General features: G+C 45.2%; 1 protein-coding gene across 1 annotated transcript in view; it reads right to left on the bottom strand.

Annotated features, from left to right (window-relative positions):
- Positions 1 to 22,837, bottom strand: part of phactr1 (phosphatase and actin regulator 1) — a 44,618-nt gene that overhangs the window by 10,529 nt on the left and 11,252 nt on the right. Inside the window, exons 2-8 of the mRNA XM_015971196.3 lie at positions 10,293 to 10,457; positions 4,433 to 4,513; positions 3,883 to 4,008; positions 3,593 to 3,796; positions 3,253 to 3,514; positions 2,947 to 3,161; positions 2,457 to 2,613 (exon numbers count right to left, since the gene is read on the bottom strand). Of these exons, the coding sequence (XP_015826682.3) occupies positions 2,457 to 2,613; positions 2,947 to 3,161; positions 3,253 to 3,514; positions 3,593 to 3,796; positions 3,883 to 4,008; positions 4,433 to 4,513; positions 10,293 to 10,457 (1,210 nt within the window). The remainder of the gene's footprint in view (positions 1 to 2,456; positions 2,614 to 2,946; positions 3,162 to 3,252; positions 3,515 to 3,592; positions 3,797 to 3,882; positions 4,009 to 4,432; positions 4,514 to 10,292; positions 10,458 to 22,837) is intronic.

Raw genomic sequence — 22,837 nt, 5'->3', positions numbered from 1 at the left:
CTAGAACCAGACACAACTTTTTATTTTTTTTTATTTGATTAAACTGATTTTTTCCTAATGTTTTTGGCATTTTCCCCCACACACAGTTAAACAAAACAATGTTGATTAAGGTGTGTGTGTGAGAGAGAGAGGGAGAGAGAGAGAGAGGGAGAGAGAGTTAAAATAATTTTAAAAAACCCGACCGGAGCGGAGGCAGTGACCGACGCATGCATGAGCCGTTTTCAGCTCTGTCTTGTCAAATGCACCACGTACGTTACGAAAAAAGTAACTTTAAATATTGAACCGAAAAAGAGGCGAGCTGAACAAAACCTAGGGAGTACTGAAGAAACGTGAGTAACACTGAAGCAAACACAGAGAGATCTGTTACCGTCTGTGTGTGTGCATGGATGCCTGGGCCGAGCTGACTGGGCTCCCGGCTGCAGAGTTTTGTGTGTAGGGAGGGGCGGGCACTCAATGTGACTGGCCAATCACAGAGCGTGAAGACAGTCAGTTACCCAATGAGGATTTTCCTTCAGCATGATTACTGATATTTACAAGTTTTACTCGTTTCATGCTCGTATTCGTCAAAAATGCTTTATCCGTACGCTCATCACTAGCTGTAACCACCCTGCCCTGCCTCCTCCTCCTTGCTGTCTGCCGGCTGTGATCACAAGCAACAACACAGTAGTTCCTGCTGCTTCTTCGGGAAATGGCGCAAAAAAAAAAAAATAAATCAATAAAACTTGGTATCTTGTAGGTGTGGCGGTGGGATTTCAGCCGCCTATGTAAGAGAAACACTGGTTATTAGCGTTTTCCTCTGACATTCAGAGTTAAATGGTTTGCGACGTAATGCATTATGGGAAACTTTGCTGTTCCAAGTCCGCAGAAGGATGCATTGAAGCATCCTTGATATATTGGGCGGACCAAGAACATATCCAGGAACTTTGAGCGAACTTCCCATTATGCGTACTTAGGATTGGAACAGCCCTTGGGCCATCGTTGATGACGTTTCACAAGGACGTGAGCACACAAGTTCGGACAAGTGTGCATATTGATAAATGGCATTGTGACATCATATGGTACCAGCTTACATCGTAGGGTACCTCTTAGCCAATAGTGATGCAGTGCAGAGTTTTTACCTGAGGAGGGCGCAACACTCACAGTAGATAATTTAAATTGTAATTAAGATGCACTAAAGTCCCAAATTATTGACAACACGTGTCTACGGCACAATTAGACTCTCATATACGTGTATTGTTTATCAGCAAAAAAAAAGTTGATTTGGGGGTGACTTGCTCTTTAAGCAACATGGCCCCACTGGATCTATGAGGGTTCTTCAAGCCTTATAGAGACAAGTTATGGTCCTTGACCTCTTTCATAGGGTCAGGTCAAGATCCGCCTTAGGCGGGCGTACATGAAAAGCTCTTCAATGATTGGATAAGGAAGTAAGGGATTATCCAGTAGGTGTAAAATAAAAGGCTATGCTATCCCAATAGAATCTGGGGTTATAACACATAACCAATGTTATAGCTACAAATATATTGTGATGATTTGAAAATGGAAACAAATTCTTAAAGTGGTTCGCTCACATTCGTCTAAAAAAGTGTTTCCCAATCCTGGTCCTCAGGGCACACTGTCCTACAGGTTTTCCATATTTCTGCTTCAGCACACCTGGTTTACACTGGCTCCTCAGGAGGACATCAAGTGCTGCAGATGCCTGTTAATCACTCATTCATGTAAGTCAGGTGCATGGCAGCAGTGAAACACTGGTGTTTGAAAGGGCAACATAGAAAACATGCAGGACAGTGTGCCTTGAGGACCAGGATTGGGAAACACTGGTCTAAAAAACCTCCACCAATAAGACGTTTCGGAGCAAAAGCAACCATTGGACCCTCCAGGTGTCGGTCTCACCGAACCACCGCACTTCCCTGGCTCCTGAACTCATTAAACATTCATGCATTTAGCACCAGAACACCACTGGTGTGAGAGGTTCTACGCTCATCAACATCAAAGGGAGGAGAAACAGCCGGCTGTTACCACTTCAACTTTAGGACAAACTACCAGAGTCCCAAAAAGTAAAACACCATCTGAAGTCACGGAGAACAAAAGATGTCTGGACCTAGAAAGCAGGGACTGGTGTTTAGCGCTATCTCGTTTCATCCAGCATCACGGGTTTCTGGTTCCAGCACGAGCCTCTGGGAGGATACCCAAGGGTGGGGCGAGTGTTCCATGACCATGTTTGTGTTACAAAACCTTGCTTCTTCTTTAGAATCGCCATAACAGCTGTGTGTGTGTGTGTGTGTGTGTGTGTGTGTGTGTGTGTGTGTGTGTGTGTGTGTGTGTGTGTGTGTGTGTGTGTGTGTGTGTGTGTGTGTGTGTGTGTGTGTGTGTGTGTGTGTGTGTGTGTGTGTGTGTGTGTGTGTGTGTGTGTGTGTGTGTGTGTGTGTGTGTGTGTGTGTGGTGAATTGGAGGCTGACCTGGTGAGTTTCGTGGCTGTTTGCTGTCGGGATTCGAGTCGCTCCTGGTCTGACTGCATCTGCAGGATGTTCTTCTCCTCCAGCTCCCTCTTTGATGGCCGGTTACTGAGCTTGATGGCCAGAGAGTCTCGCTGTAGAACCTTCATGGCCAGCGTACCTTCAGATGAAGTACAAGTTTACAGTCTTTGCAGATCTATCCTATTCAATAAGAGGAGCTCCAACTTTGATTCGGTGGGCTGGTACCCAACAGTGATGTTTTTACCCCCCCCCCCCCCATCACTGATGGTGCGTTTATCGACTTTAGTTTCAGATCAGCAGTGAAACACTGCAGCTTCTAACTTTTAAAGCTGCATTTAGTGTATGTGTGATCATTTTGGAGACAAAACTCTGATTTCAGGAGGAATTTTCTGCAGGACATGAATCCAAAAACAATGTCGATGAAAAACCTGCCAGTGGCCATTCACCCCTTTATTAGAAAGGAGCAGCTTACTTGTCAGAAGGGTATCATCCTCCTCCTCATCTTCTTCATCCTCCTCCTCCTCCTCCTCTTCTTCATCATCATCTTCCTCCTCCTCCTCCTCATCGTCCTCCTCTTCCTCGTCCTTGTACATGCCCGGCAGCTCCTCGTAATCCGCCTCGTTAGGGACGTTTTCTTTGTCGTCGTCACACTCGATCATCATCGTGGGAACGGCGTACATCATGGAGCTGTGGGTGAGTAAGAAAGGTCAAAGGTCAAACAGTGGAAGTTCTTTCTTCTTTGTCAGTTTTTTTTTTTTGAGGGACTCGTCATCCTCACCTCTCAAACCTTTGCATGGTGAGCGCCAGGGTCTTGTTGAGCTCCTCTATGATTCGGCTGGGCGGGTGAAGCGGGACGTTCAGTGCCCCGTACGGCAGCGGGTGCCCGCCCACATGGGCGTGGCTTGAGGGGGCGGGGCACCTCTGGAAGGCTATGGAAGGAGACTCCATGCTCCCTGCAGGTACTGAGATCATGATCTTCTTTGGAGGTAGAGGAGGAGATAACTTAACAGACAGACACGGTAACTTCACGGGGCCGCAGTCTACGTGGAGAAAGGGAGGGGTGAAGAGGGGAGAACGCAGTCAGACTCCATCAGGTGCGTGCACGAGGATGAGCTCACCTGTGATGGGATTGGGTAGTCGGCTGAAAGGTTTGGGCGGCAGAGCGGGCGGTTGTTTGTGTATCGTAGGAGGTCTGGAGAAGGTGGAGTCTGTGCCGTCACCTGGATAAACTGTGGACGTCATTGTGGGCGGAGCCTGACCTGATTTCTGAGCGTGCTCTTGTTGACAGGTGCCATCACTTGACATTTCAAACTCATTCAATCCTGAGGACAAAAGAGACAAAGGCAGCTGGAGGTCAGGATGAGTAAAAGACAGAATCCAGTGACGAGACCCGGGCTCTGCTGCGTACCTACAGCGGCCGCCGCCCCTTCCATCCGCTCAGCACCATCGGGCTCCGACGGGTCGGCGCCGAGCTCCGGGGAGCGGCCGCTCTCCATCTTCACCTCCTCCACGAGGGCCGGCGAGGAGGTGCCGTCTACAGACAGAGATGTTTTTATTTAACATAACACCATTAAAAACAGCAGATTTTTATTTTATGTCGTTTTCTAAGTGTGTTGAAATCCGATTTGTGTTTTTTTTATTATAAATAAAAACCTTTCAGGGCTTCAAATCAAAAGAAAAGAATACTTTCTAAAATTAACATGTTTAAAAATGAAAGAACCGTCTTCTGATTAAAATCTTAAAAAACTAAATCGATATTCAGGTGAAAAAACAAAAATAAACCAAAAATGCTGAATAACTAAATAAAATCCATCCAGACTGCTTCATGAGAAATAAGAGGATTAGTAAACGTACACTGTTGATATTTAAATGGATGTAAGTCATTTATTTCTGTTTTTTTCCTGTATAAAATAACCATAATTCCATGTTTTTAAACACATTTTTGCTGACATGTTTACCTTTCTCATAAACCTCCTTCAGGAGTCCCCTCTTGATCAGCTCCTCTCTGCTCTGCCGAGTCGACATTTTCCTCTCCAGCACTGAAAAATGAAATAATTACAAGAGGCTGCAGGATAACAAACACATTTAAAGCACCTGTAAACGGTTAATATAGTTCAGATTTTATGATCAAACTGGTGCTCGTTCAGGTGACGAAGATACTTTTAGCTGCATGACTTTAATTTTGTCTCTTGAACCTCAAGTTGTTAGAAAATGCATCTTTATAAAGTTTCTGTAAATATTTAAATGTGCTACATGTAAGAATGCCATCCAGTGGTGAAGTTTGGGTACTGCAGCCCATTTTTATAAACAAATGGTGACTATCACTCCCGTTCTGTGAGTTTCACGACTGTTGCCAGTTATGGACCAGCAACAGAAGATTATATACGACGAGCGAAGACGAGTCATACGCACTAAGTAAGTAGATAAATAGGGTTGGGCATCGAGCATCGATTGGAACCAATTCCAATTGTTAGTTTTTCCTGGAATCGTTCAAAGTTTTTTATTTCGATTCCTAGTATGCCGACCGGAAGAGGAATCTGCGGCCGATCTCCGTGAAAAATGAACGTGATCTGCAAATTGTGATCAACGCTTTTCAGAGCTGATCACACCAGCTGTCTGTGTGCAGCACCGAGTCCCCCCTCCCCCCACCCAGATATAAACAAACTCCGTGATGTAAACTTTAACTCGTGCAGCGTAGAGGAAACTTGTTAAATACGTCAACACGGTGGATTTAATAGAAGCTTTAAAGAACAAACTCTGGACGGTGTGAGGTGAGTTTGTCTCACTGCAGAAATAAAAACACACACGGAGCGTCAGCAGTCAGACGCAGCCGCTCATCGCTGGCGAGCGTCAGAAGGCTGAACAATAGAGCAGCTTTCTCTGTGGTGGACCACACCAGCTTCTGCCACAATCAACAATTATAATAATAAATAATAAATCACACACAAAGCTGTAAACATTTTATTTTCTTTCTGAACTATTTCTTTTGAGAGTTTTAAAGTTTAAATCTGTTAGCTTGTTACTGACAGCAGCTACGTTTAAGTTTCACTTCCTGTTGTGACTGAACGCTGCTGCAGCATGGAGGTGTAGTTCTCAGTCATCCTGGACATGATCATCCTGAGAGTTTTAGCTGAAAACAGCTGGACTTCTGGATATGTTGGAGACATTTAGCCTCTCATCCCAGAGGCTGCTTCCAGACTTTGGTTGTGGTCAGAAACAAACACACTGGTTGTGCTGCAAGTCGTCTTCTTTTGTCTCCAAAACATGTTTTTGTCTAAATGAAGGTGATGTTGTTGTTCATAGAGTTAAAATTCATGTTGAAGTTAAGATTATTTCATCTAGTAGGGCCTGTGGTTAGCTGGCCCATATAAAGCGTGTCATGTGTTGAAAGAATCGGAGTCGGGAATCGATAGGAACCGGAATTGAAACAAGGAATTGGAATTGGAATCGTTCAAAATCAAACGATACCCAACCCTATAGATAAATACATTGTTATATCTGGTGTTAGTACTCTTGGGTGTTTTACAGTAGGGTGCGCTTACTACACTTATCATGGTAGTATGTCTCCAGCGTTAGAGGAAGTGTGGTTGTTTGCCGTTTTACTGTTAGCTTGCTGTTAAACCACCAACTAGTTCCTAGTTGGGGCAGCAGTAGCTCAACAGGTTGAGCGGGTTGTCCAGTAATCAGAAGGTTGCAGGTTTGATCCCAGCTCTGGACAGAGAATTCTGTTGTTGTGTCCTTGGGCAAGACAATTAACCCACCTCGCCTGCTGGTGGTGGTCGGAGGGATCGGTGGCACCAGTGCTCGGCAGCCTCGCCTCTGTCAGTGTGCCCCAGGGCAGCTGTGGCTACATCGTAGCTCATCACCATCAGTGTGTGAATGTGTGTGTGAATGGATGAATGACTGGTTGTGTTGTAAAGCGCTTTGGAGTCCCTACTCTGAGAGGCGCTATCCAAGCGCGGGTCATTTATCATTCCTGAGCGCAGCCACAGCTGCAGCTCACCGCTCCCCACAGGGATGGGTCACATGTGATGATGTAATTTCACCAGCGTGTGATGATGACTAATGGGACTTTAACTGTTAGAGTTTAGAACGACTCATTAAAGGAATTAAAGGAACGCCACCGTTGACCCACCATTCACTTCACACATACTGTAATAGTGAGTTGTTGGTGATTGAAAGCTTCTATTTCACCGTTACCATTGTTAGCTCAATGTTAGCCCCTCGCCTGCTTGACCCAATATCAGAGTAAAACAAAAAGATGCTGTTGCTTCTTAAGCCTGATTTATGCTTCTCCATCTGCGTCAGTGCGGAGACACGCAACGCCATTATCCGTACTTGCGTAGGGCTCCGGCAGGCACGCAAGTACGTACGGAGTCGAGCCCACTTTTTTAAACATCCGTCGAACGAGACGGATTACGCAAGCTTGTGATTGGTCAGGACGCCGCTGTTGTTTACAGCGCCACCATTGCAAAGAGAGCCAAGGATAACTAGCGGCAGACACGGAGAAGCTTGAAGAATACCTCGCGAAAAAACTCTAAAAATATGAACGTTTCATCCTCCCGTGACTGGAGGAGTGAAACGATGCGCAGCAAGCGATTTATTTGTGGATGGAAATGACAGGAAACGTGGGTTTAGAGGTGGGGAGCGCATGAAGAGGTGGGAGAATGAGAGACAAATATGTCCGTGTTTAAAGTCTCTTATATACACAAAAAACACAATATAAACACACGATCTTGGACCGATACATGACAGGATACCACAGAACAGCGCTACGCCCTCTGTTGTCCTGCCGGGCAATTGCTTTGCAACACTCCCCAGGAGACGGAGAGGTATGAGAGCAAAACGCTTCCGTCAATCCGTGCGTGTCTGTCCCTTGCGGAGATGACGGAGAAGCATAAACCAGGCTTTAGAAGTCCAAGAAAAAACTTCTAGGTAGCTCCTGTTTACTGACTTTGGTTCTTTAAACAACTCTGGAGCTTTGTGCCTGCCAGTGTTGATTTACAAATGCTGGTGCTGCTTTCATTAGCTCGCTGCAGACTCGGCAACCTCACCCGCTAGTGGTGGTCAGAGGGACCGGTGGTGCCTGTGTTCAGCAGCCCCACCTCTGTTAGTGTGCCCCAGGACAGCTGTGGCTACAATGTAGCTCATCACCGCCAAAGTAAATGACTGTGTTGTAAAGCACCTTGGGGGGTTCTAGGACTCTAGAAGGCGCTATATCATATACCATTTTAAAACTTTTGGTCACATTAGTTTTTCTTTGAATCAATGCTTCCGTCCACTCGAGAGTTTTGAACTTTCTTTCTGCCAACAATCTACAAATCGACATATTGTAAAAGTACCAAACAGTCACACAGAGGGGAGCAGTCCCCCATTATTAAAGCTAACCATCTCTATTTAAAGCTAGTTAGGTAATTATGGCCTCTCACAGCTGATGCGTTTGTGTCTCTGATTAACGCTGTAATTAGCAGCTTTTAGTCAGATGACCGAACAAAAGGAAATAACTAACGTGTGTTGTGGAGAAAAGCTTCTAAATGAGTTTTATATCTCTCTGTTGACCTATTCATGTGTAAAATACAAATCCTAATAATCACATGGTTAAGAATCAGCCGGGGGCCGCTGATCAGATGCGTCGATTAACTGAAGCAGGGGCTGAGTTAGTCTGCTGCTCTGGAGCATACAGGCGTGTGATAACACGATGCTGAGGAGAGAGAGAGTGTTGCTAGAGCCCTGCACTGAAGCCCTAGGCCCTCGGGTCGGCCCGGCCCGACGGCCCTCGGGTCGGGCTTCGGGCCGACGACTGTGTAATTACCTCGGATGCGGGCCGGGCCGGGCGCCTTTATTTTTAATCGAATTCACTAAAAAAAATTGAAACACTTTAACCAGGGGTCAGCAACCTGTTCCCATCAAAGAGCCATTATTACCCGTTTCCCACAGTAAAGAAAACACTGGGAGCCACAGCAGCCGCGGCGTTGTGGGCGGGGCCTACCCTCAGACAGCAGAGAGCTGCTTTAACCAATCACAGCAGGTGACAGCAGCCAGTAACGGTCGCTCGTGTACGTCAAAGCTATCTTTCACAAGAAGATAATCAATAAAACGATTTATATAAAATGGATCCAGAAGTTGTAGCCCGTCTCTGCCGACAGTATTTTGATATTTTTCACCCTGTTGGTGGTTTTACTGAGCAGGTGCCACTTTTGTCATACGTTTCTTTTTAAAACATGTTTAGACTGTTCAGAATACAAATCCAGGCTCTGTCACGTTTGATTGTTGTAATTAAACTTTGCAGGTGGGGAAGGTCAGAAAAGGATCCGATCAATTTGTTTTTCCCTCATTTACAGTGACGGAGATAACGGCGCAGTGCGCCTGGCTCTGGTGGTAATCAAGTTTAATTTGATCTATTTTCACAAGAAAACAGAACAGTTAAAATCAGGGCTTGTGTTGACCAGATAGTTCCCGTTTTTGACCGTTTATTTTGACGAGAAAGAGTAGAAAGAATTACCCCGACGCATGCAGACGAACTGACATTTTATTCTACGCACATCGCAGATGTAGCTAAATTGCTAAAGAAAAGATTCCCATCTGAACATCTGAGCTGGACATTGCATTACTTACATTACAAGCATTACTTTTGTGTTCAACTAAGACCGTACCAATGGATGGCCATTAGGGTCAAAATCCCCGGGAGTGCAACATCCAGCAAAATAATGAGCACATCAGATTCCCTTTCATCACTGGCAACGAGTGAAGAGGTAAACGTGTAAAACAACGTTTATTAATGCTGAAAGTTTTGTAACCGTTTGTTACAAATCAGTAAATGCATTTTATCCTCACGGGCTTCCATGACAGCTTTTCCTTGACAGCGCCATAGTCTCCCCCTCCCCTCAGGTCAAGAGTCTGGGTGTCATCCTCGACAGCTCACTTCCTTTTCAAGCTCACATTAATAACATAATCCGGTCAGCATACTTCCATCTTCGATCCATAAACCATCTCTGTCCCTCCCTTACCCCTCACACTGCCGCCATTCTCGTCCACAGCCTCGTCACCTCCTGTCTCGTTTATTGCAATTCACTTCTTTATGGTCTCCCCAACAAACTCCTTCATAAACTGCAACTCGTCCAGAATTCAGCAACCCGTATTATCACCAGAACCCCTTCATTTCGCCACATCACCCCGGTTCTCCAGCAGCTTCACTGGCTCCCAGTTAAACTCAGATCCATCTTCAAAATTCTCCTCCATCCCTTCAAAGCCATCCATAACCTCTCTCCTCCATATATCTCAGACCTTATGAGTACTAAAACCCCCTCCCGTTCTCTTAGATCTTCTTCCTCCATCCATCTTGCTGTTCCTTTTGTCCGTCTCACAACCATGGGGAGCAGAGCTTTCAGCCGCTCTGCTCCCCGTCTCTTGAACTCACTCCCCCCAGACATCAGGAACATCGACAGTTTCACCCTTTTCAAAACCAGACTCAGAACACACGTTTAAATCTGCCTATGACCTCTAATTTTATTGAACATTTTCTCTCTTTGTTTTTTCTTCTTTGCGTTTTATTGTGGGTTTATTGCTGTTTTAATGTGTTTTCTGAACGTATTTTCTGTCAAGTGACCTTGGGTGTTTTGAAAGGCGCTTTTAAATAAAATGTATTATTATTATTAGAAGGAAACATGGCATCTAATATGGCGTCGCCAGAGACTTAGGGTGTTTCTCAATATCAAGCCACCTGCCCATCTGCATTCTGGGACTTGTGGTTTTAGTGGGGTTTGTTCGGTTTAGGGGTCAAAGGTCCTAACTGAGAGGTTCTGGTGTTGGTGCTCTCACCAGCAGACGTCTGCTTGAACTTCTCACTCTTCTTCTTCCTCCATTTCCAGGGTTTAAAGAGACGTCCTAAAGTGGCGAACTTGCTGCGGCGGCGGATGGGAGGCGTGTGGGTTCCCGGTACCAGCGAATCGGAGCGCATCGAGGCCAAACGCTCCACTTCCTCAGCTGGAAGAGAAAATAAGCAAAGCAGGACATCAACGAGCTGAGCCACAAGCACGGAGACATGAACCTGGACGTGATTTATGTAAAGATATCGAAGGAATTGATTATTTTAAAGTTAAAGTCTCATGAAGTCATCACACGCTGGTGAAATTCATGTCTGCATTTGACCCATCCCCATGGGGAGCGGCGAGCTGCAGCTGTGGCCGTGCTCCTGAACCACCCCGCTCCTTCATTTGGGTCTCATTGTTAAGGTCTTTAGTTTGACCCGACTGGGACCTGAACTCGGACCTCCCAGTCCCAGAGCGGACGCCCCAGATCAGTTCTTGTTTCAGAGTCAAAGGTGAAGATGTTCCTCTGGCCACCGGCTGTGGGTGACTAAAGCTCATTTAGATCAACGTTCTTTGGTTAATGGGTCATGTGACTCCATCAGCTGCAGCCTTAGAGACACAGAGATGTCTAAAAAAACAAACATGGCGAGCAGGGACAAAGATGGCCGAGGAAAACCTAACAGACTTCAGAAAACTAAAACTAACAGTTCTGGGTGTTTACGAAAAAAATCCCCGGTTTCTACAAACAGGGATTTTTCACTTAGGACTACATAACATTCAGGATTTTCTAAGTACGCCAAGTCTTTTCTAGTCCCATGTCTAATAAAGGGTCTTAAGAATGTATTCAAACACCTTCAAGGACTTCAAGTACCTGCAAGAACTCTGCATCAAGAACTGGCAACGAGACAGAAGAATTACAAAGAGGAGCATAAATTCTCAGAGTTTCTAAATCAAAAGCTAAATGTTAAAATAAAGAATTCCCTCCTGAAGAAGATCAGGGTCCAGAGAGCCATTCTGAGGTTAATAATTACAAAAAACCAGCTGATTACTGAGCTACAAGAACACTTAAATCTGTGTGTTTATTAAAAATGTCGATGTTTTATTCTTATTATTCTGTGAGAAACCAAAAGCTGCTTCAGAGAGCAGAGCCAAAACTAAACGTCAGCCCTGAGGGGGTCAGCAGGGATGTGGGCTCAGCCGACATCATAAAGAGACGATGCCAGGCTCTGGTCCAGAGGATCCACAGAAATGTCCCTATCAGTCTGGTCCCAGTTCTGGTCCTGGTCCGGACCCCCACCCCCCCCCACCCACCCAGAGCAGGGAGACATTCTGATCCAGACTCCGTACTTAAACACAAACATGACACTGCAGAAACCAGCAGGAACCACTTGGCTCCTGTAGCATCATGAATGGCCTCTAATTTGTGACAATTGATTGAATTGAATTGAAACACCATATTTATCTGCTGCTGTTCCGTCCCAAGATGAAGGACACTTCAAGATTTCAACATCATAATTTTAAATAATTTTATTAAACTCTTTGACTTTATTACGGTTTATTACAATCATCAAAAATAATCTCTTGGTTCAGTATAAATGTATTTTAATTACTGAAATGACTTATTATGCTTTGGGTAATAATAACAATTAAGTAATGTGTGTTCAGGAAACCAGAAGGTCATCTTGCACGTTTAACCACCTCACGCAGAGGGTATCCAGGGTAAAGTTAAAACACCTCACATGTCTTTACTCATAACATCAAGCTTTCCGACGCTGAGAGGGCGTGTTCGGAGGTTTTGTTAAAACTAAATCTCCCGCAGCTGAAAGCCAGTTCTTGAACCATCCCAGGAGAAGAGGGACGGCCGCCCAAGTCTCTACTAAGCATTCTGTCACGCCGATAGACTTGCTTCGAATAAACGCAACTGTAACCAGCTGACGCAAAACTCCTTCAGAGTTATTGATGCTGAGACACAAATAGTTCCACCAGTCGAGTGGCCCACGGAGATGTCTCAGGACCGATTTGGTCGCACTAAGGTCCTTCTACCAACCTCGTGCCCGGAGGAAACCATCTCCACCTGACATCTCGGATCCAGAAGAGGGTCTCCTGATACTGGGTGAGGTAGACACTTTCGACAGATGGCGTCCGATGCTGTTTTCTCTAAGTAACATCAGTTAGCTGCAAAACCAACTTTCCACCCAGAACGCTTCTCTCGCTGAAAGAAACCTTCAGAGATTCATTCACACATCCAAAACCTGGCATTTTCATTTTAGCTTCCATCCAGTCACAGGTTTGCTTTTTAAACAAGTTTTAATATCAAATTGTCTATTAAAAATTGTCATTTTTTAAAAGTGTTAGTAATAAATTCTTAAATTTAAAAACTTGACTCTTCTTTGAAATGAAACACAGAATGGTGTATATATTTCTGGTTATTGAACAAGCAAAGATTCCTTTAAACTTCTGATTAAATAAATAAACTTTTGCTATTAAATTTAATTATCTTAAATTAAACATTAATCTTTGGATTAAATATAGACCAGGCTCGTTGGCATATGAACTTCTATCGAATATATAATATCCTAGATATTTATATATGATAGAAGCTTCATTGTTAACTTGTTTGAGCTTTTCTCAGAATCTAACCAAACTGATAGCAAACAGAGTTAATTCTAGTTAAACACGCCACACTCCTTTAGAGGATCCGATTTGATTTGAGTTTCAGTTTTCTGATCAGAACTGGAAACTGTAGTTAATAAACTTTTAACCTGAAAATCAGGAACAACTCTCCACAATCCGGCTCTTTCAACTTTTGATGAAATAACAGAAATACTTATTTAAAGGTTTTATGTGTTTGGGACGTTTGGACCTTTGTTAAATGTTCAAAAACAGTGTTTTTTGTGAAAAGTGAGTGGCTGTTAAGGATGAGATTCAAACACATTCTGAGTGCTTCTCCTGCTCTTCTGACGTCTAAACGTTGGTTTAAAGGATGAAAGATGGTTTGGTTAATAAAGGATGATCAATTTAAAAATCACTTTTTGTTTTAGCGAAAAAACAAAAATGTTTTACAGGATCTAAAATCTCTAAGCTACAAGACCTACAGCAATTAAAGTAGGAAAGTTTAGAGACTTTATGAAAAGTAAGCAACTAAAAAGGATTTAAAAAGCTTCAGTTCTCTATTTAAAGCTGAATAAATGATCAGAAGCACAAATGTTGCCTCATGCATGTTTGTTTTGCTGTGAAATCATCTGTGGACACGAGCACAAGCGGACCGGTGTTGTGCCAAAAGCGACTGGCTGCCAAAAAAAGATTAGCCACCGCGGGATCGCGCACGGTTAGGGTAATTGCATTTCTAGACGAAATTCCCCGGGATTTCGCCTTAAAAATCAGCATATCTAACAATATGGACATTGAGAAAGCAGAGATGACCTCGTCGGGTACTTAAACAGATGTTTACCGCGGATATTAGTTTCTGAAAGGCGCTTTACAAGTGCGGGCCATTTATCATTTAAATTAAGGAAATTAAAATCCTGTATTCAGATTACTCAAAACACACTAATATACAACTTCTCAGGCATAATCATAACTAAGTGAAATTAGTTCATAGATGTGAGAAAAGCAGTATGTCAATGGGAAATGTATTTTTAGTTGTTTTTTTATTCAACTGTGGATGGGACATAATCGGTTTGAGACAGCTACCATTAGAAAGCGATGCTGTGTAAGCAAGCAGCAAAAATATCAGATAAAAACAACAAAAGAGAAGGCAAGATTTTGTTTTGTTAAAAAAGGATAAAATGTCTGAAAAGAGATGCTCTGGTCATGAGGGGTGGTTACAAGCCTCTGCTAGCAGGTGGAGCTCACTCACAGCAAATAAGAAAATAATCGATTAATCTGAATGTCAGACAAATCAATTATTTGCAGGCTGCAGACAATGCTCCATTGTTTCATGCAAGCTCACATTTTATTACCGTCAGATTTTGTCCACATGAATCTGAAGGCTTGTGTTAAATCTGGACTTTTTTGTTTTGGTTCAAAGAACCATTAATGCTCTCATTTGAAGTGTAAAAGGAGGATTTATAGAACGTGCGCAGCTGCTTATCTCAGGTTTAAGCATGAACAGACATCACAAGAGACTAAAACATTAAACATAAACAGGATCGGGTTGGATTTTACTCCGTCGGAGTTTACTTCACACTTTAAAACTGAAGAAATTGTTTTATATAGTCAGAAATAAAATTGATTTAACATTCCGACCCTTACCATGACCCTGGGATACTTTTTAAAAATGCCAGAAGCTGTTGGAGCGGACGTCTTACCAGATTTAAGATACCCTAATTTCCTTGTTAATTTTCCCTCATCCTAACTAATTAAACAAAAACACAAATAACAGAGATTTACATGTAATAAGTTTAAACAGAATGCTGTGCTGTTTGAATGTATAAACTGAACGCCAACAGAAATCACTAGTCTGATTTTTTTCCCGTGAATAAAATAAATATGTCAGGCAGGAGCGTCTCAGGATCTGTCTGAGATCTGTCTCAGTGAGACAGAAAATGGCAATTTAAAGTGATTTGATGTGTGATCAGACAGTTGATCAACCATTGCTTAAAAATTAAATACAGCTTAGCCAGTTAATTGCTGTGATCATAAAACACGTAAACGGCAGCACACAGAAATCACGAGGCAACGTTTTACGTAGGGCTGCACAATATATCGAAAAATTATCGTCATCGCGATAACAGGACGTGCGATAGGCCCATCGCAAAGCACGTCAAAAACGGCGATAAATGTTTGCTTCAAACATTTCCATCCGTGTCATACATCAACTTTTTGTAAACCAGCTCTGTTTTTTATGCGGAAGTATTATTTGACCAATCAAATGTAGCCCTTCTGATATGCGGCCAATCAGATGGGACCGTTCACGTAATACGCCCACCCCCTACGTAGACCCTTAGGATGGGTGGAACGCAACACCCGAACTGAGTTAGCGGCGCCGTTCCCTTGTTCGTCATGCTGGCTCAGATTAACGAACGCACTTTGTGCTGAGGTTTCTGGAATCAGCGCTGCTTTCAAACGTGAACGTGAGTCCGCTCGGTGTCGTTAAGCAGCTGATAATAACCGGGCTGACTCCGACACGTGCCGGTGAACCAACCTACCTCCATGTTGCTAGTGTTCCACCGGGTGGTGATGTTAGCCCCAGGCTCCGGTTAGCTTCCAGCTAAAAGGCTACAGCACTCTCCTCCCAGTCCCACCCTGCTAAAGAGGGCCTGGAAAAGTTCCCCCACACATCAAAGTGATTTTTCATTTATGAGCTTTTATAACCTTGTTAATCAGGATAGTTGATTTGCTGCTGCAGATAAACTGTCAGTCAGAAGCTCTGCTAGCCGGTTATCTTAGGAGCTAGTTCAATTTGTTAGCTTGTTATCAGAATCATAGTTGCAGTTTCATCATCTGAGCTGCTTTTTCAGATCTAGGTAAACTTGTTCAATTTGGGGTTAAAAACAAATGTTTTCACATATTTTCCATGTAGTTTTTCGCCAGTTCCTCTTCTGAAAGGTAGACAATTGTTTTTCTCTTTCCCTCAAAAAATCTTAATGTTCTCCTAGTTTGGCCCAGCACAGTTCACTTCCCAATTACAGCAACAGCCTTATATCATAACCACATAAGTGGAGAAAATGTTCAGTAGCAATTATTTAACATTTAAACTAATTTTCTGATTTTTTATTTATTTATTCAAAAACCCCTGGTAAGGGATGTTTTTCTGTATTTGGAGCATCAGAAAAAGTTTTATGGTGGCGGTGATGTTTTAAAGTCACTGAGAAACTGCATGCATGCAGTTTGTTGTTTGCTACAGTAGCAGGTGCAGCTGCTAATACAGTAGCAGGTGCAGCTGCTAATACAGTAGCCGGTGCAGCTGCTAATACAGTAGCAGGTGCAGCTGCTAATACAGTAGCAGGTGCAGCTGCATATTTTGGCATTAAAAATGTTATGTTGTAATGGAATTCATGCATTAGTTTTTGTTTGCTTTGAACCCAGAGCAGATGTCGCACACCAGACGACATCAACACTGCATACTTTAGTATTTGTTCATTTATCGTGAGTAATATCAATATCGCAATGGGTAATATCGATATCGCAATATTAAGCACTGTTATCGAATATCGCAGGTTTTCCTAATATCGTGCAGCCCTGGTTTTACGTGATGTTTACTTGTTGCTATGAGTAATAAGACAGAAAAAGACACGCCAAAATAAGTTTAGGAAGCCCACTAAGAATCGTAATAAAAGCATTTAAAATAAACACCATATACAGTGGAGTTTAAGTATCTCGGGGTCTTGTTCATGAGTGAGGGTAGGAGGGATCTGGGGATCGACAGGCGGATTGGTTCAGCATCTGCAGTGATGCGGACGCTGACCCGATCTGTCGTCCCAATCCTCACCTATGGTCATGAGCTTTGGGTAATGACCAAAAGAACGAGATCGCGGATACAAGTGGCCGAAATGAGTTTCCTCCGTAGGGTGGCCGGGCTCAGCCTTAGAGATAGGGTGAGGAGCTCGGACATTCGGGAGGGACTCGGAGTAGTACCACTGCTAGTCCGGATCAAAAGGAGTCAGTTGAGGTGGTTTGGGCATCTGGTCAGGATGCCTCCTGGACGCCTCCCTGGGGAGGTGTTTCGGGCATGTTCTGCCGGCAGGAGGCCCCCGGGTCGACCCAGGACAGGTTGGAGAGGTTACATCTCCAATCTGGTCCGGGAATGCCTTGGGGTCCTGCCGGATGAGCTGGTGGAGTTGGCCAGGGTGAGGACGGTCCGGAGCTCCCTAGTTGGGATGCTGCCTCCGCGACCCGGACCCGCATAAGCGGAGGAAGACGACGACGACAACCATACACAGTTGAGGAAACGTTGGTTTAAGTACCTGATATGAAGTGGTCGCTGCATAAGCGAAAACCTTTACTCTCGGGATCCCACAGCTTCATTTTAGCCTGGAGGCTAGCACGTTTCATTGCGAGGATCCAACGTTTGCGGCGTTCCGGATCTTGGGGAATCCTGTTGACGGCTCATCCCTTATGTCGTCCGCGTCTGTTCTGCATCCTGGGGCACAACAGGAATCTACCGTATTTCCCATTTGATTGAGTTTTCTGACAATAACAAATAGCCTAGCTGCGGGCTACTGCCTGCCAAAATGGCGCCGCTCGATTTGAACTGTTGCATGCCGGGAGAAATACGTCAACTCATGGAGTTCTATAGTGATGGCAGATTTAAATTCAAATGCAGTGCAGAGTTTTTACCTGACAACGGCACAACACTGACAGTTTTATGCAGAAAATGTAAATTTCAACTAAAATGCACTAAAGTGCAAAACTATTGACTACACGTGTCTGCAGCACGATTAGACACACATTTATATAGTTTATCAGAAAAAAAGTTGATTTGGGGGTGACTTGCTCTTTAAACTCCATGGTGGGATTTGTAGTTTTTGGACAAACACATAGAAAACACAGTTTCACGTTAACCACTCTGTTCTGTTTGACTTATTTGACGATGCAACTAAATAAATTGGAGAAAACTGGGTTTTGTGATCAGCTGTTGGTGATAAAAGTGGCTAAAATGATCCTTTAACTTTATTTTTGCTGAGTTACCAGCAAACAAAGTCAACTGAAAGAACCCTCAGGTATGGGGAACTGCTGATCTGGATTGTGTTAAAAACAAACCAGTCTGGCTGCTGGGAAGGAAAATGTAAGAGATGACTGAAGACTTTTGCACAGAAATGTTAATATTTACTGGAGAAACAAACCTCATCTGTCACTTTTCCAGATGCTTTGTCTGTTTCTGATGCTTCCCTCTCAGATCTCCACCTCATCCCAGCTGAGCTTCTGCAGCCTTTGATGGTGCTGCAGCTAATTTGGGCCCCGAGCTGAGACTTCGATCCTGACGGCGAATGAAAGATTAATGAGCTGCTCTGCTGCTGAGGACAGTAAGGTGTTTATGCTGTGAAATAGCGGCACTCTTCCAGCTGTTTTAATTATCCACATCCCTGATTAGACGACGATCGCTGGCTGCAGAGGAGCCTCTGGGTTTGTGGAACTTGAAAACACTCCGAGCATAATTGATGGAGGAAGTTTAACATGTAGCATTTTGTATATAATTAGCTGCACAGCAGGAGCTGCTTCTTCAGGAGAGAGACGGAGTCACGGCGGAGCAAAAGGAGGTCAGCCGTTGAGCTTCACGCAAACAACAGCCGTGTTCATGAAACTGTCCTGTTTTTATTCTGCAGCAGAGTCGCAGTGAAAGACTTTTAGTGTCACCAGTCAGAAAACCTGGAGTTATCAAACAAATAAAGAAAATGTTCACTGTAAACCCAAATGTTGAAAATAATAAAAAATACTGAGTAGGTGACACTCATAAATTAAAATAAGTTTTTAGAACTCAAATGTGTTGAGTTAGTTCAACTTTTTCTTTGTTTTAAGTATGTAGAACTCAAACTTTTTAATTAATCTGAAAAAATATATATATGTTATTTTTTTAGTGAGCAAAACATAAATGAATCAATAAAAAACAACCTAACTTGAATAAGTACTATCAACAAAAAATATTAATTTATTATTTTATGTTTCTATATTAATCTATTCATCTTTATGTCAACTGAAATTGTGTCTGATAAACACACTTGCAAATTTCTTAAAATAGTTGTGGATTTATAGGAAAAAGCAAGCACAAACAAGCAATTTTGGTGGATTTCAGGCACAATAAAGAATTGGTGGGTGAGGTGCATTGTGGGTAGTCATGTTTTTAGTTATTTTGTTCTATTTTGGGGTGTTTATGCATGTTTATTGTGGGGGATTGCTGTTCTTAGTTATTATTTCACTCAGTATTGCAAATGTGGTGTTACTTTTTGTATGATGTTGGCACCATAAGTGAGGAGGTTGGTCCAAGGAATGACCACGCTGCGCTGTTCCACTTTAATTAATATTGTGGTGGTTCACACCAGATGCATTTGACTTGGCACTGGGTATTCAACTCTCACTGGCTGTCAGCATCAATGGGTGTGTGTGTCATGTGCAGTTAGCAACATATCTGGGTTAGTGTAGTATGTAATCAGTTACACCAAAATTTTTGAGCTATCTACTTATCAAGATTGAGTTAAAAACACTTAATTTTTGAGTATATCTTCTGAATAATATGAGTTGAGAAATGTTGAAAATCTTGAGTGAATTACTCCCTAATTATAAGTCAAGGAATATCAATATGTATAAGATAACATTGAGATAATTTAAGGCAACTCCTTGAACCGTCACCTTATCGTGGTGGAGGAGTTTGAGTGACCTAATGATCCTAGGAGCTATGTTGTCTGGGGCACTTTGTGCCCCTGGTGTCTCCCATGACAAATTGGTCTTAGGTGAAGGGTGAGAAAAAGAATGGTTCAGAGGATCTTTCATGGATGTAAATTCAAAGAGTCGGCGCACCTGGCCCAGAGGTTTACCAGGGTCCCACCCTGGAGCCAGGCCTGGGGTTGGGGCCCGTGAGCGAGTGACTGGTGGCCGGGCTTTTGCCCATGGGGCCCGGCCGGGCCCAGCCCGAACCGGATACATGGGCTCATCCAACTGTGGACCCACCACCCGCAGGAGGAATATGAAGGGTCCGGTGCAGTGTGGATCGGCTGGCAGACCGAGGCGGGAGCCTTGGCGGTCCGATCCCCGGACAAGGAAACTGGTTTTTGGGACATGGAACGTCACCTCGCTGGTGGGGAAGGTCCAGGAGCTTGTGGCAGAGGTTGAACGGTACCGGCTAGATATAGTCGGACTCACCTCGACACATAGCATTGGCTCTGGAACCCAAGTCCTTGAGAGGGGGTGGACACTCACATTTGCTGGAGTTGCTCCGGGTGAGAGGCGGAGGGCTGGGGGTGGCTTTTGTTGGCCCCAAGACTCTCTGCCTGTGTGTTGGGGTTTACCCCGGGGGACGAGAGGGTAGCTTCCCTGCACCTTCAGGTCGGGGAACAGGTCCTGACTGTTGTTTGTGCTTATGGGCCAAATATCAGTTCAGAGTACTCACGCATTTTGGAGTCCCTGGGACGAGTGCTAGATAGTGCTCCATCAGGGGACTCCATTGTCCTGCTGGGGACTTCAATGCTCACGTGGGCAATGACAGCTTGACCTGGAGGGGTGTGATTGGGAGGAACGGCCCGCCTGATCCGAACTCGAGTGGTGTTTTGTTATTGGACTTCTGTGCAAGCCGCAGATTGGCCATAATGAACACCATGTTCGAACATTAGGATGCCTATCGGTACACTTGGCACCAGGGCAGCCTAGGTCGCAGGTCGATGATAGACTTTGTAGTCGGATCATCTGACCTGCGGCCGTATGTTTTGGACACCCAAGTGAACAGAGGAGCGGAGCTGTCAACTGATCACCACCTGGTGGTGAGTTGGATCAGATGGCAGGGGAAGATGCCGCGTAGACCTGGCAGACCCAAACGCATAGTGAGGGTCTGCTGGGAACGCCTGGCAGAAGAACCTGTCAAGACAGTCTTCAACTCCCACCTCTGGCAGAGCTTGGATCGCGTCCCGAGAGCAGTGGAGTCATTGACTCCGAGTGGGCCTTGTTCCACTCTGCGATTGTTGAGGTGGCTGTTGCTAGCTGAGGTCGCAAGGTGGCCGGTGCCAGTCGTGGTGGCAACCCCTGTACCCGCTGGTGGACACCAGAGTTCGGGGAGCCGTAAGGCTGAAGAAGAAGGCCTACAGGGCGTGGCTGGTCTGTGGGTCTCCGGAGGCAGCAGACAGGTACTGGATAGCCATGTGGGGTGCAGCAGTGGCAGTTGCCGAGGCAAAATCTCGGGCGTGGGAGGAGTTTGATGAGGCCATGGAGAAAGACTATTGATCGGCTCCAAAGAGGTTCTGGCAAACTGTCCGGCGCCTCAGGAGAGGAAGGCAGCAACTCGCTCACACTGTTTACAGTGGGGATGGGGAGCTGCTGACGTCAACTGGGGTTATAGTTGGACAGTGGAAGGAATACTTTGAGGAGCTCCTCAATCCCACCTACGCGCATTCCGAGGAGGAACCAGAGCCGGGAGACCTGGGGATGGACTGTCCGATCTCGGGGGCAGAAGTTGCTGAGGTAGTCAAACAACCACACAGCGGCAGAGCCCCGGGGATGGATGAGGTTCCTCCTGGGTATCTCAAGGTTATGGATGTTGTAGGGCTGTCGTGGTTGACACGTCTCTGCAACATTGCGTGGTCATCTGGGGCAGTTCCTGTGGAGTGGCAGGCTGGGGTGGTGGTCCCCATCTTTAAGAAGGGTGACCTGAGGGTGTGTTCTAACTATAGGGGGATCACACTCCTCAGCCTCCCTGGAAAGGTCTACTCCAAGGTACTGGAGAGGAGGGTCCGATCGATAGTTGAATCTCAGATTGAGGAGGAGGAATGTGGTTTTCGTCCTGGACGTGGAACTGTGGACCATCTCTATACCCTTGCAAGGGTGATGGAGGGGGCATGGGAGTTTGCCCAACCAATCCACATGTGTTTTGTGGATCTGGAGAAGGCTTATGTCCGTGTCCCCAGAGGCACCCTGTGGGGGATGCTCCAGGAGTATGGGGTGGGTGGCTTTCTGTTGAGGGCCATTCAGTACCTTTACCAGAGGAGTGAGAGTTTGGTCCGCATAGCCAGTAGTAAGTCGGACCTGTTCCCAGTGAGGGTTGGACTCCGCCAGGGCTGCCCTTTGTCACCGGTTCTGTTCATTACCTTTATGGACAGAATTTCTAGGTGCAGCCGTGGTGTGGAGTGTGTCGAATTTGGTGGCAGGAGAATCTCGTCTCTGCTTTTTGAGGATGATGTGGTCCTCCTAGCTTCATCCAGCTCTACCTTCAGGTCTTGCTGGGTAGGTTCGTGGCCGAGTGTGAAGCGGCTGGGATGAGGATCAGCACCTCAAAATCTGAGACCATGGTTCTCGACCAGAAAAGGGTGGCTTTCCAACTACGGGTCGGGAGAGAGGTCCTACTAGTTTAAGTATATCAAGTGAGGGTAGGAGGGATCAGGAGATCGACAGGCGGATTGGTTCAGCCTCTGCAGTGATGTGGACGCTGAGCCGATCTGTCGTGGTGAAGAGGGAGCTGAGCCAGAAAGCCAGGCTCTCAATTTTCCGGTCGATCTACGTCCCAATCCTCACCTATGGTCATGAGCTTTGGGTAATGACCGAAAGAACGAGATCGCGGATACAAGCGGCCAAAATGAGTTTCCTGCGTAGGGTGGCCGGGCTTAGCCTTAGAGATAGGGTGAGGAGCTCGGACATTCGGGAGGGACTAGGAGTAGAAGCGCTGATCCTCCGGATCGAAAGGAGTCAGTTGAGGTGGTTTGGGCATCTGGTCAGGATGCCTCCTGGACGCCTCCCTGGGGAGGTGTTTCCGGCATGTCCTGCCCGCAGGAGGCCCCCGGGTCGACCCAGGACACGTTGGAGAGGTTACATCTCCAATCTGGTCAGGGAACACCTTGAGGTCCTGCCGGAGGAGCTGGTGGAGGTGGCCGGGGAGAGGACAGTCTGGAGCTCCCTAGTTCGCATGCTGCCCCCGGG

The sequence above is a fragment of the Nothobranchius furzeri genome, chromosome 8, assembly GCF_043380555.1.
Source record: "Nothobranchius furzeri strain GRZ-AD chromosome 8, NfurGRZ-RIMD1, whole genome shotgun sequence".
Taxonomy (NCBI): Eukaryota; Metazoa; Chordata; class Actinopteri; order Cyprinodontiformes; family Nothobranchiidae; genus Nothobranchius; species Nothobranchius furzeri.
This window is presented reverse-complemented; position numbering and strand designations above follow the sequence as displayed.